The sequence below is a fragment of the Chaetura pelagica genome, unplaced genomic scaffold (assembly GCF_000747805.2).
Source record: "Chaetura pelagica isolate M959 unplaced genomic scaffold, ChaPel_1.0 scaffold109, whole genome shotgun sequence".
Lineage (NCBI taxonomy): Eukaryota > Metazoa > Chordata > Aves > Apodiformes > Apodidae > Chaetura > Chaetura pelagica.
This window is the reverse complement of record NW_009970725.1, coordinates 14,251,346-14,266,027: the sequence shown is the minus strand read 5'-3', so window position 1 is coordinate 14,266,027 and position 14,682 is coordinate 14,251,346. Positions and strand designations below refer to the sequence as shown.

Sequence of the window (14,682 nt, the reverse complement as noted above, 5' to 3'; positions counted from 1 at the left end):
TGAAGGTAGAAGACACATGACGTCCCTATAGTTGGCTGAATCAATTATTTCTCATGCTAATGCACACAGTAGCATAACACATTAGTCCAGAGAGGATAATAATATATAATAATATAGGCATAATATGTAAGAATATGTGTAGTGTTCTCAAACCCAAAGTAGAAAAATGTGGAGAAACCCTATTAAACAGAAAAGGGCATAGCAAGCAATATGTTATTCTGTTAACATTAACAACTGTGCCTTTTTAATCAGGTAAATTCAGAAATACTGAAGTAGTCACTAATTCTGTCTTTTACCCATCCTTCATATTTTCACTTGGCCCATCAGTACTATGCCTGCACTCTTAAGGGATGATTTTTGATCAGGTGCTTTTCACTTCTTACTGGAATGCTTTTTAAAATTTCTGTAGAATGAAGCCAAACACATCTTTTATGAGGCTCTTTTTTTCCTCCCCTTTCTAATCAGCCTCAGTGCAAATTCTTCTATCATCCCTCTGCTTTTCTATCCAATATTTTGTATTTAACAGATAAAATATAACTTACCATCTTAAAGTAGAAGAAAGGAAAGAACTGTTGGTATAAATATGAAACAGTAACATATATCACTTTATAGTGAGTTTAAAAAGTAGTTGTAGATCTCATGTTCAAATGCATTATTCTTTGACTATCATCTTTTATCAACTTTATTGTAATAAAAACTTGGAAAAAAATTCTAATTCTGCATTGAAGATATAGTTCAAAATAAAATACTTTCAGCAAACATAATTTGTGTTCCTTAACAAGCCATAAAATTGTGTGCTGTCTGGAAACTCCCCCTTTTTTAGTGCTGTGTATATATATTTATACGTGTGTGTGTATGTGTGTATATATATATCCCAATGTAGAACATTTAAAAGTATTGCTTAATAAAGGAAAAGGAAACACAATTTTGGAAGATATGTCACTTAACCAGTATGTCCTTTTCACAGAATTTCAGACAATGACTTTGTGCAATCACAGTGAAATGCACGTTTGGTCGTTGTTTTTTAATTTAGAAAAAGCAACATACAATAATGAATGTCTTCTTTTACTGCTGTTATATTGACTTTTTTATTGACTATGCCAAGAAATATACAAGCAGCCCTTAAAATATTAGCAATCTATAGAAGTTCCTTGGTGTAATATCAATTCTTAATTTCAAGAAAAGACAAGCTCAATTTTTGTGTAAGGCTGCCTACGAGTTCTTAAACATAGCATATTCTGATTTAACAGAAATTATGGATAATTTTGTTACTAATACCACTCAGCTTTGGGGAATTTTTAAAAGGCTTTGAACACAAATATTCACTCTAGTGATTGTAGCATAATAGGAAAGATTTTGTATTATAATATTAATACTCTTACCCGAGTAGTTTTACTTGTATGACATAATCATTGTACTAAGTCCCTAACAAAACTTTAAAAAATATTTTAAATGTGTTCTTCAGTGCAAGATTTAAGTGCTCAGAGCTGATTTCTGTTTTGTTAGTCCCAGAGTATGTCAGAAGAGCAAGCTTTAGAGATTTTATAATTTGTGTTTTGTTTTTGTTTTTTGGGTTTTTTTTTAGATATATATTACATGTAGCAGGATGAGTGAATTATGAATACATTTGCAGACATGGTGAAACAGAAAAATGTCAGTTATCTGTGACTGTAGTTTTTCAATTGTTTGAACAAATGACTGGATGCCAGAAAACAGAAATATTTTACAGTTACATTTTTTTTGCTACAAATAACTTGCATTTCAGTCTTTACTGAAAATTTTATATATGTACATGTTATTTTTCTCTGACTGCTATGGCATAAAAATGTATGAAATTATCACAAGCTTGCTTTTGTCTGATCCTGCCTTTAAAGGTAGGAATTTTTTTAGCATGCTATGCATTAAAACAGAAATTGTTCAAATAATTGCTTATGAATGGAGAAGTTATAAATGGAGGTATTATAAAGAACTCTTTTCTTGCTACCTTGGGAAGGTGCTCTGAGGTACTCCACTGCTTAGAAAAAAAAGCTAATTTTACTCCTAATAGTCTAACATGCTGTATACCAATAAGTCTGTTTTTTATTTCTTTTCACTATTGTCTATTACTGCTATCACTGGACTCTCATCAGTGCAGACAGTGCAGAACTTTAGATACAAAAGTCACATTTCTGGAGTTTTGTTCCTAGAGGCTGTTAGAAAACTTTGTGATAAAAGTGGCTTAAAAATAAGACTGAAGAGAAGAAAGCATATATGAACTTTGCTTATGTGATGTATTTACCTATTCAAGCTTTTTGTTTAGTGTTAGTTTTAAGCAAACCCATCCTTTGGAAACTAGGAAACAGAAGGATTTCCTGGATTCTAATAAAAATAACATGTTCAGCTTAGGAAATACTACTTTTTACCAAATGTCTGAAAAATATTTTCATATTTCTGCAGGATCCTTAATATGAAAAAAAAATAAAATACATATACATAAGGGAAGGTTTGTATGGAGAAATAATCTCTGTTAATAGTCCAGTTTGTGTAGTTGTAGAGAAAAAGCTTTTGAGAACACAGTCTCCTCAGGTCTAGAAATAGAAGGCAGTAAATTTTGAGGTAAATGTAGTTCAAGAATAATTCCTCTGAAATTAATTTTTCTAATCGATTAGACAATTTGTAGTGCAAACTAAACAATGTAACCCAAATATCCAGAATTTTCTATGTCACCTGGATTGGAAAAAAAATTATTTGTGCAAGTGCTTTTTTTGTTGATGAAATTCCACTTGACCTCCAGTGGGACTTTCCACTGTGATAAACATTGGCATACACCTGCCTTTGCAAAAGAAGACCTTTGTGAATTTCAGAGGGAATGTAGAAGATGGGTTCAGTTGCTTTTTGGGGTCATCTTTCGTTTTTGTTTCAGAGAAACAATGGAGCTGGTTTTATGTCTAGCAACTTTTTCTAGATCGTTTTTTGAGTATCAGAAATTAGGAATGGTGTATTTAGTTTAGTAAATTAGTGTAAGTTATTGTATTTAATGTTATTGTTTATTTTAAGCATAAACTTAAATACTTTTGTAGAAATATTTTGAGTGGTGAAAAGTTGGTAATGTAAATAATAAACTCCAATGTGAAATGCTTTGTGCTACCAAATTTCATTATCCCAAGCTGATTAAGCAAAATGTTCTTTTTCTTTTCTCTATGCAGCCTGTGCTTTTCGTTACAATGGGCTGTCCTTTGTCTACCTCATCTACCTCCTGCTCATTCCTTTGTTTTCAGAACCCACAAAAACAACAATGCAAGGTAAGTTGTTCATTGCTTTATTCTTCAGAATGTGTGGTGGATAGAGTACATGCAAAAGCCTTTGTTTAGTGGAAGGTGAAGTCCTGATTTCCCCTCAAGTGAGCTAACTCGTAATACATACTGTAAATTCCCTGACACTAGTTTCACTACATGCTGGCTTTGGTACTGAAGGACTTCCAACCAAGATGCTATTATTGTCCCAAAGTGCAGCAGGGCTGTCTGACAGTGGCACTGGGGGATCCTTTTTATGGCCTTATTTCAACTGGAATACTGATATGGTCTGAGTGCAAAATTAACTTTCAGAACCTCCCAAAAGCTGTCCTATAAGAGATTGTGCCCCAGGTCTGGACTTATTGTTACTTTTGAGAGTTAAATGTGGTCTCACCTGACTGTATTTTAAGTATGCATTTAAACATCACTGTTATCCTGACTTTATTCAATTGTCTTAGTAAAAAAAGCTAAAGAGGCTTACTGGTAGAGATGAAAATAATTATCTGCATCAGACATTTAGGCATTAATGTATCACATACCAATCAAACATTTAGTTTAAAATATAAAAACAATTATGCAGACCTATAAAGAAAAACAATTTCAGAACTATTACATTCTTGCTGTATATAAGGGGGCTGTTATCTGTGTAAAGTAAGGGCTTCTTGAAAGTCAAAAGAAATGGCTGTATAATATAAAAAAGTAAGGGTTTATAATCTGTTGGTGGAATTTGCAATGAGGATGCAATCGCATTATGATGATCGAAGGCCTGGAGCACCTCTGCTATGAAGACAGACTAAGACAGTTGGGGATCTTCAGCCTGGAGAAGAGAAGGCCCCAGGAAGATGTTATAGAAGCCTTCCAGTACCTGAAGGGGCTACAGAAAAGCTGGGGAGGGGCTTTTATCCAGAAGGGGCAGTGATAGGATGAAGGGTAATGGTTTTAAACTGAAAGAGAGTAGATTTAAGTTAGACATCAGGAAGAAATTCTTCACCATGAGGGTAGTAAGACAGTGGAATAGGCTGCCTAAGGAGGTTGTGGGAGCCTCCTCCCTGGAGGTGTTCAAGGCCATGTTGGATGGGGCTTTGTGCAGCCTGGTCTAGTGTGAGGTGTCCCTGCTCATGGCAGGGAGGCTGGAACCTGATGGTCATTAAGGTCCCTTTCAACTGAAACCATTCTATGATTCTAAGATTTATCTAGTAGTGTGCTTTGTCACATAGTAACTTGTTGGATGAGATTGCTGATGCCTGCATTTCAAAGCAGTTGAGTCTTTCTTGTTGAATCATACGTGTTCCCGCTTGCATGATTCTCCCTCAGACTAGTACAAAAAATAGTATCACCCAGTGCTGAAGTCAAACATACTTGTGTCTCGTGTTATTTGATGGAAATAATTTGAAAAGTAACATTTAAAAAGTAAGCTTGTTCTGTGACATCACTAACAAAAAGGAGGCATTTAAAAAGGTCCTTAAGTTGTACTGCCTGATCTGATACTGGGTTTGGTATAATGCTTCTACTCACAAATCTGTTGTCATAGCTGACGGAAATTCAAACCATTTTAACTGACTAAAGATCCCTAAAGAAAAGAACTGGAAAATCTAAATGCTGAGTATAGCAACAGATGAGATTACAGGCCCTCTGTGAGGTTTTTTGGACATTTTTGTTGGTATCGGGTCAACCTTAATCTTGACTTTGTTCTGTCACAGTAGTTTCTTAGCAGTTTGGATTTACCCCTTAATGAATGTATTTTCCCGTTTCCTTAGAAAAGCTTGAAGGTACTCCAGGTTCTTCAATCATGTCTGTCTTCTAAACAGTGGTGTCACTTTTAGCCCAAAATCAGGTGACAGGTGCTCTGTTATCCCTCCATTACCCTCCCAGAGAAAGATAAAAAGGGGAATAAAGGAGAAAGAAGACTTTAGGTTGGAAATAACCTAGAATGTATTTAAAGAAAAAATAAACAGTAATAATAATAATGGTGAATTACATACAAATATATAAAAATATGTAAATTTGGAACCCACACTCCTCAGTTGGTAATTACTTCCTGGTCAAAAAATCCCAGCTGGACTGAGCAGCAGATGGAGGTACCCAAGTCCAGGGTCCCAGTGACATACCAAAAAAGCTTTGGGGTGGCCAAACTGGTTTTACTCAAGGAGGCAGGAGAGGTTGGTCTGTCTTGATGAAGTGTTCTTCTTCAGAAAAAAACCCAAAACAAACAACAAACTAGGATGCAGGAACAACAGTAGCGCAGTGAGCAATGACAAAGAAACACCAAGTTATCCAGCATACCTGCCAGGGAAAGGCTTGGTGAGGAGCCATTTTATACTAAACACCATGGGCAGCAGCACTGTGATTGGTCTATGTGAGTCACTTGAGCCACCCTCTCCTCCCCACAGGCACAGCTGCTCCCCCCACTGTCACTGACACAGACACAGCCTGGCAGCAGTTGTGGGGGTCCCGGAATGGCACTGGTCAGTATAGGTACAGAACATTTTTATCCTGGTTCTTTCAAACCAGGATAGCTGGTCAACAGAAATTCATACTCTTTCTTACCTAAACACTCGTTTCTGAGTACTGCTTATCGTTATGGCCATTGATCCACTTCTTCTGAGAAAATAAATGTATTAAACTTTTATTTTGTTCTCTGAGAAGGTTTCTTGAAGAGTCGCAGGTTCTGGTTTAGAGTGACTCCTCAAGCTGTCATCCTATTTCTCTTTACTGTGAAGATAGGAGAGGAAGAGGGAGTTTCAGAATTGTTGGATGAACTATTCATTACTGCATGGCACATAGTGACAGTTCCAATCAGGTTTTACAATTAGTTCAACTCTTTTTGTACCAGCTTTTACTATTTTTTCCCATTAACTATCACTTTGAGGTGGGAAGGAGACAAAAAAAAACTAAAGAAAATCCTCATTTAATCTGTTTATGCATATGGTTTCTGTTGAAGCAGATTATCACTCAATGTTTAATGGAAGCTATATAAGGAAGAGAACTTTCTCTTCCAAGTTCTAGCAGAGAGAAGCAAGGAAGAGTTACATTTGTGTTGTGGAAACCATATCCTGACCCAGCCGAATTACGATGACTCACTGTTTTGCTTTTGTTTTTAGCTGGGATAGATGCTGATCTTTTTAAAAAGATATTTGCAGGACTTACCAAAATTATATCCCACTATGGTGCATTTCATTGGCTAGGTTCATTTAAAAGATAATCTCCACTTATTTATTTATTTTAAATTGGTTTTAATCCATTATATTAACCTTTTTTTGGTTTTAGTTCATAATGATTTGGTGTTATTATAGTAGTATCAATTGACAGAGGTACCCATGGTGCTACAGTCTTGACACCTAAGCTAAAGGAAAAGTGCAAAGGATTTCACAGGGATTGTATTATTGCTAAATGCTATTCATAAATGAGATATGAATTATAAATAGATCAAAGTCAGATTTCCAAAAATTGGTTAATGGGATAGCTTTGAATTATACCAAATTTGGAGTCTGTGAATCGCAAGTATCTTGGTGGAGCTATGAAACCAGGCAAGGAATCAGGATGCTTTTGAGATTTCATCTGTTCACTGCAGAGTTCAAATCTCTCATTCCTTGGCAAGGAAGCCATCTTCACAAAGTACTACACTACAGAAGTGGAAAAGGTCTGATTGGTATTTGTATTTCTTGCCTGAATTCCTGCATTTATATTTCATGTCTCTGCACAGTTCTACTTCCTCACACAATTTCTACCAGTCATTCTAAGAAACTAACACATTGTCTTTTGGCAGAGACCCATACCAATTGAGTGGGCTCAGTTTATGTTGACTGTGTAAGTAGCCAGTGGAGCCAGCAAAAACAGAGCTGAAAAATAAATAAAGGACACATAAAATGTAGGAAGTCCCACTCTAGGTAAGGCTGTCAGTCATTTTTACAGGGGAAAATTACCAGGACAGTGTGAGAATGGAACATCAATAAATGCCCAGCTGTGAGTTAAAGTTTCTCTTAAAAGTACTGAAGGTGGCAGTTGAGAGGGAGTCACTCATGGGGGAATTTGGGTGCAGCTTCCCAAATAATATGCAATTACTGTGTTGGTTTTGTGTGGTTTACTTTTGCTGCCCTTTCTGCGCCTGTGATTGACAGGATAAACTGCCATTTTCTAGATGCCAAGAGCAATAGTGGAGAAACATTCTAATTCTCTCCTTTTAGAGTCTAAAAAAGTCTACTTGATAAAAACTAATTCCTGAGGGATTTGATAGACACTAAAGCATCTAGTTTGCATCACTGATGGCAGCAATTTTTCTTCAGAGGAAAATGCTTTCTTAGGACTTTGGATAGTTTCCCTGTATTGTGTCATGCTGCATTACACTTCTGAATTTCGTTATCACAGTGTGCTAATTGGAATCAATGCCTTCCATAAATATTTGAGTGTAACCATTTTGGCCCACTAGCCCTGTCACATTTTTAAATTGTGTCCATATGTGTGTAGGTGCATCTTTCTAGAAAGTACTGAGAGATTTCTTCATGTCCAGGGAGGGGATGGAAAAGGGGAAATCAGTAATTATTTTAGCTAAAACCAGTCAACTGGTGAATCAGAGTCAAAAGTTAAATAAGTTTTATTTAAAAAAAAACATCCCAAAACCAACCAAACCCACTACATGGCTATATATTTTACTAGGCTTTGTTTGTTTTTTTCCCATTCCCTGTCACTTAAGTATTTTTTTAGTCTTCTATTTCTGTTTTGTTCAAGTTGTTTTTTTCCTGAAACCTTTGTGTCCTTTGATTAAGATGTTTTATTCTTTTGAGCTTTCTGGTATCCTTCCAGTAAGCTTTTCCTTTTTTGTCTCCTCCTGGCTCACTCAACTCCCCAGTCACAATCTCTGACCACCATTCCAATGTCTTTCTCTTCCATCTATTTTTTAGTTTATCACCTTGCACTTTCCAGTTATTGAACTTAGGCAAATTCTCTCCACCAACTTTAGGGGTTTTCCAAGCTATAGAATTATAAATTAATCTAGAATGGACAATGTCAGTCTAGATTAGTTTATTTTTTGACAGAAATGTAAAAAGTTCGAAACACTGGGTTAAAAGAATATTATACTGAGTGAAATAGTTCAGCTGGTGTTTAAAGCTTAAGGAGTAAATTTTTTTCCCCTCCTTAAATTTAAATGTCTTAAAAAAATGACTAAGATAAAGTAATATTAATCCTTAATCATGGAGATAAGGCAGTCTCCTGTTTCTGTGTATGTTCAGTATATTTGCTTTAAGATACTACCTGCCAGGTGAAAAAAATCAACCTTTTCTAAAGCACAGGAGATATCTCCTTCCGTTAGAGCTGAAATGCTGAGTTATTTAATATTTAGCTGAATGTGTTGTTTGTAGACATACTACTTGATTGTCCATGAAGCTGGCTGAACAAGGGAAAACATATTCATATTCATATGTGCAACTGAAAATGTGTTTGGTTACATCTCTTGTTCAGCTCTGTTATTTATAATCCTTGAAACCTGTTATTACAAAGCTGATTAAACAGCAAAATGGACTACTCTGCATGAAACAACTATGAAAACAAATGTATTTGTAAATAATATTTCTTGTCTACAGAAGTGATTTAAAACTTGATTAAACCAATTTTTCAAGGGTTGCTGATGGGAACTGCTTTTGTGGCAGAGACCTCTTTGCGTGTGTTGTGAAGTCCTGTGATTTCAGCAGTGATTTTGTGTATGAATTATCTCTACAATCATCAACTGGTTGCCTAGTTCTCTGGAGATGACAAATAGGCAGTCAACTATGCAGTAGCCTAGTTTCAAACTTATTTGATTGTGAGATTATTGTGTTAGTGATCTTGTTTCTTTGTGTCTAAGGTCTACTGTAATTATGTCTTTTACCTTAACAAAGGTTTGTACATGCTGTACATAGCAAAGCATGACTATATGCATTCACCCTTGCTTGAAACAATAGTTCATTTTGGCAGTACTAAATGTTTGTTTTATGTGGCTTTTTTCCTGTAACGGGTGAGTTTGCGTTTAGTCAGTTTTTATTTTAATTTCATAATTTCTGGTTAATAAGGCTGTAGCCTGTCACCATGTATATAAAAAAAAGAGGGAAATGAAAATCATTTAATTCCATGTACGAACAGGATTTTGCTGACTCTGCTTATGTTAATGGCAAAAAGAATGGGATTGCTTCTAAATTAAGATACTGCTTAGCCTGAAAAAAATCTATCTCTTCTGTATTGAAAAAATTAATTTGGCATAGCAGTCAGGTCAGTAAATATGATGTTTTAAAAATGTATAGATTGATAAGGGCAGCAAGGAGGGCTCACAGTAAGCTTACTACCCATGACTTCAGAAGGGCAGATTTCAGCCTCTTCAGGGATCTGCTAAAGAGGGTGTCTTGGGATAACATCCTGGAGGGTAGAGGGGCCCATAAAAGCTGGCTGATATTTAAGAATCACCTTCTCCAGGCCCAAGATAGATATAGACCTGTAGGAAAGGGCCCAGAGTAGGACCACCAAGATGATCAAAGGCCTGGAGCACCTCTGCTATGAAGACAGGCTGAGGGAGTTGGGGCTGTTCAGCCTGGAGAGGGGAAGGCTCCGGGGAGACCTTATAGCACCTTCCAGTACTTGAAAGGGGCTACAGGAAAGCTGGGGAGGGGCTTTTCATCAGAGAGGGCACTGACAGGGCAAGAGGTAATGCTTTTAAACTGAGAGAAGGGAGATTTAGGTTAGATATTAGGAAGAAATTCTTCACTGTAAGGGTGGTGAGGACCTGGAATGGGTTGCCCAGGGAGATTGTTGATGCCCCATCCCTGGAGGCTTTTAAGGCCACTTTGGACAAGGTTTTGTGCAACCTGGTCTAATGGTAGGGTCCCCTGCTCATGGCAAGGGGTTTGGAACTTGATAATCTTTGAGGTCCTTTGCAACCTTAATGATTCTATAATTCTATGGAAAAGGATTAACAACATTTCTTTCATTCGTTCTGTTAAAACCAAGTCCTGCTGATGGCAATTGTCATACTTAAAACTGTAATACAGGACCATCCACAAAGAATGAAACATTTAAAGAATGCAGCCTCCTAGTGCATTTGCTGATAGATACACTGGAGAAGTTTTTCATGTCTGCTGCTGTGGAATGGTGATTTTTGCAACTTTATATGTCTTTCTCTGTATCAAAAATTTGAAAAAGATCCTTAAACTTTTTGATCTTTTCCTTTTAAGACAGTTCTAATAATTTTCATATTATTAATAGGATTTGATGGAAAACATAAGTGTTGTAGCTAATTTGGATGCTTTCAAGCATTCTGATTTTCTTTAATTATATGCCAAAAAAAATGGATTTGTAGGTTGGAAATACAGACTTATTTTGAAAAAACTTGCTCATGTGTTTTCTATATTCTCCTCTGAACAGAAATTCAAACAAATGTGCATGTTAGGATTTACAAGTCTGTTACTTCTTCAGTCTAAGGAGATGTTGCTACTTCATGAAGTTGGACTTCATTACTGTTTTTAGTTTGATCTCATAACAATTATATGACCTACTATTAGTGTATTATTCTTGGGGTATTGCAGTTGGAGTCCTCCGAATCACAGAGTTGTCATGGTTGGAAATGACTTCTCTGAGATCACCAAGTCCAACCATCAACACACACAAAGAAAACTAAAACAAAAACCAGCAAACCACACCCACCAAAAAACCCCACAACCTTGGCCGCTAAAACATAGAATCATAGAATCATAGAATCTTAGGGGCTGGAAGGGACCTCGAGAGATCATCTGGTCCAACCCCCCTGCCAGAGCAGGGTCACCTAGAGTACATCACACAGGAACTCATCCAGGTGGGTTTTGAATGTCTCCAGTGAAGGAGACTCCACAACCTCCCTGGGCAGTCTGTTCCAGTGCTCTGTCACTCTCACAGTAAAAAAATTTTTTCGGATATTCACCTTGAACTTCCTATGCTCCAATTTACACCCATTACCCCTTGTCCTATCACTGGTCATCACCGAGAAAAGCCTAACTCCGTCCCCCTGACACTCACCCCTTACATATTTGTAAACATTGATGAGGTCACCCCTCAGTCTCCTTTTCTCCAAGCTAAAGAGACCCAGCTCCCTCAGCCTTTCCTCATAAGGGAGATGTTCCACTCCCTTAATCATCTTCGTAGCTCTGCGCTGGACTCTTTCAAGCAGTTCCCTGTCCTTCTTGAACTGAGGGGCCCATGCCTTGAAGTGCCACATCTACACATTTCTTGAATACTTCCAAGGATGGTAACTCAACCATCTCCATGGGCCGCCTGTTCCAGTGCCTGACCACTCTTCATTATAAATTAAAAAGTATGAATTGGCTACAATGATAAGGCATATGTTTTAAAACGTGTTCAAAACATAAAATATTTTGATGGAAAATCTTCAAGGTTTTGGGTGATACAATTTGAGTTTTTACCTTATTCTCATTAGATTTACTATGTATTTATACGCTTTTGAGAAGCGTTTTGTCCACATTTCACCTGTGTAACCACAAAGATGATTTGTTCCTTTTTTTTGAAAATGAATTATTACCTGTTATCCTTAAGTGCTGAATAGAAAGTACTGTTTGCAGTAATAGGGCTGCTGATTAAAGGGGTGGGAGAACGCTATGATGTCTTTGGAACTACTGAATTTCTTTGTACAAGCCCAAAGCATTAGTATGAAGATTTATTTATATCTCATAAAATGCTTTTCAGCAATTACGAATGAGATTTCTACTGGATTGGGCATGTGTTTTCCTATGGAGGCATGCCAGGCTGCTACATAAACATCCTTTGGCTCAAAATACTGCATCTCTGCTAGGTTTCTCCAGTTCCAACATTTTAAGTATTCTCTTGGGGGTGAACAATGGAGCATGTTATTTATAATCAGTGGTCCAAATCCTGAAGTACTTATTCATGGAAGTTTTAGTAATGGATGAGTTAAAATGAAGCGATACCTTTACATAACCAGCCTCAGAAATCCTCTTGCATATTACAAGCCAGAAAGCATTTCTCTTGAAGGTACTGGGTGCTTTCTCACTATTTATTATCAAAACATTTTCTTAAGAAATGAATTAAAAATCTCTCCAACTAAGTGCACATGAGCTCACGAGAAGCATTGCACTGAAAGCACTAAGTATAGAAATCTTTTATCTGTCTTACGTTGTTGCATGTTATAAATAATACCTGTGACTTTCTCACTGCCTTGTGATGTTGTTCTCAGATAGGATATTCCACTCTGAGAAGATCTGGGCTGATTTACTTTTTTTTCTTCTACAGAAGAAATTTTAAGCAGGGACTCCCATTAAACGGTTTATTAGCTGATCTGTTACACATTTTCATTAGAATTTATTACATGAGTGCTGGCAATGTTTTTGAACCTGGTTGTGGCAGAAACTCAGCAGCATCTTGATTGAAACCTTGCAAACAAATCAAAGCCAACTGAGTTCGGGCAATGAATGCAGAAGCTAGGAGGAGAAGATATCTAGAAATCTATTTTAACTTGCAATTAAATGATTGACAAGGACTTTTTATTGTGGGGTTATCAATGACTGTGGGTCTTTGGTTAGAGTAAAATGAAAAGAAGGATAGTACTTTAGGTACAAAGGGCAAAAATTCTTTGGAGGGCTTTGAAATCAGATGCTTGCAATTAGACTGGTGATGTTTTTTGGGGAGATGGTGGTGGAAATACTAAGTTACATTAAAAAAAGCCATTTTAAAGGGGGATGACTCTATCACAAGTTTAAATAAAGCTAACTGTTTTCACTGTAATACTGAGCACATTTATAGCTGCATTAGTTTTTGTATTCTTGAATTTATTTTAAAGCAGTGTTTCTCCTTAGTTTTCCCCCAAATTCATTAAAGTATATGCAACATCTACATAATACAAATTTCACTTTATACAGCTTGTGAGGGTTACTTTTCTAGCCTGTGTATGCTGTCCTTCTATGTTAAAATAATAGAAAATTAGTCAATTTCTTCCTTTCCAGGGAGTATGTGCAAAGTAAAACTTTTATTATTATTGTGTTTGGAAGGTGAAACTGCAGAAATGGGAATCTAATCTAGAAACAATATAGCAAATTAAGAGAGATTGCTATAAACTAGCAGTCTTCCCTGCTAACACTGCTAAAGTGTAAGGAGAAATTTCAGCCATGAGTTAAGAGTGATACAAGGGCAGAAAGTGGGCTTTCAGCTCCATTGTGAAGTTAAGCACTGTCAAGAGTGCTATCCTGAATGTGCACACTTTCTCAAACTGGGGTCTATTGTAGGCTTACTGTGGTTGGGAAAGGATTTTAAACTCGGAATGATCTTGTGGCATGTTTTAAAATTGAATTAAATAATGAAATTATGAAAATGAATTTTATAAATTCATATAAAAATGGCAGTATCTTAGGCTGTAGAATATGACTGAATAGGCATTATGTAGTCCTGCAGTCCTAATACTCATCAGTCAGCCTACCGGTTTCAATGGAAAGAGGATGGTGCTGAGTGTGGCAGGGAAGCTAGCCTTTAGAAATTTGTTCTCTCCTCTTTGTCCTGAAGCATTACTTTCTCCGAGTTAAATTGCTCTTGTTTTTAGCATGTTGCATATGTAAGTGATTGAAAAGTCTCACAGTGCTTTCTGCTGGTTTTAACAAGCAGGGTTGTACATACTTTTTGTTTGTTCATTGGCATAATTTTATGTGCGTTATTTATGTACATCTCGGCTAGGATCCACGTTTGAAATACAGCTCTGAATGCAGAAGGATCTTGGTGGCAAAAACTTGTAATGGAAGGTGATTGTTGGTTGTAGATTCTAGAGCTTATTTTTTTGAGCAAAATATTGAAAGCAGGCTTGGCTTTTAGCCATCAACAAAGGAGGCAGTTTCCTTGAGCACCCTTCTGCTGCCCGCTTGTGGCTGTGTCAGTGCTTCAGACAGCCAGGCTGGCTACTAGGAGCATGGTAGTGTGAGGTGCAACCCTCACCTCCCTTCTGCTGCTCAGCAAGTGTGAGTGTCCATCCAAGCCATGCCCCTTCACCCACCCTGTCCTTCCCCAGAGCAGCAATGGACCAGCCCTTGGGTTAGGAACATCTCATTGGGGTAGCAACATCTCATATTCTGCTGAGATGTCTTGGTCAACCTCTGTCAAAAGCTGCATGATATGGAGGTAAAAGAAAATTGAAAATGTTTACACTGGTATAGTTTCTTAGCTCTGTAAATCAGCATGCAGACTGTAGAGAAATAGGAGGGGTATTATTGAATGTGCATCTACAGCAGAGTCAGTTAGAGTCAAAATTACATTGCAGGAAGATGCTAAGATGTTGATAAGATCTGGATAAGATCTGGCTGGATTCAGATAATTCTAGAGGAAAAAATCAGCTTGGGATTGTTATGGTATACTATAAATCAGAGCATGAATGACGCTAATAACTATACAGCCAGATCTT

General features: G+C 36.9%; 1 protein-coding gene across 1 annotated transcript in view; it reads left to right on the top strand.

Annotated features, from left to right (window-relative positions):
- Window positions 1–2,857: 2,857 nt before the first annotated feature.
- The window catches only part of PIEZO2 (piezo-type mechanosensitive ion channel component 2), a 258,854-nt gene continuing 247,029 nt past the window's right edge, over window positions 2,858–14,682 (top strand). The window contains exons 1-2 of the mRNA XM_010006936.1: window positions 2,858–2,861; window positions 3,186–3,281. Coding sequence (XP_010005238.1) covers window positions 2,858–2,861; window positions 3,186–3,281 — 100 coding nt within the window. The remainder of the gene's footprint in view (window positions 2,862–3,185; window positions 3,282–14,682) is intronic.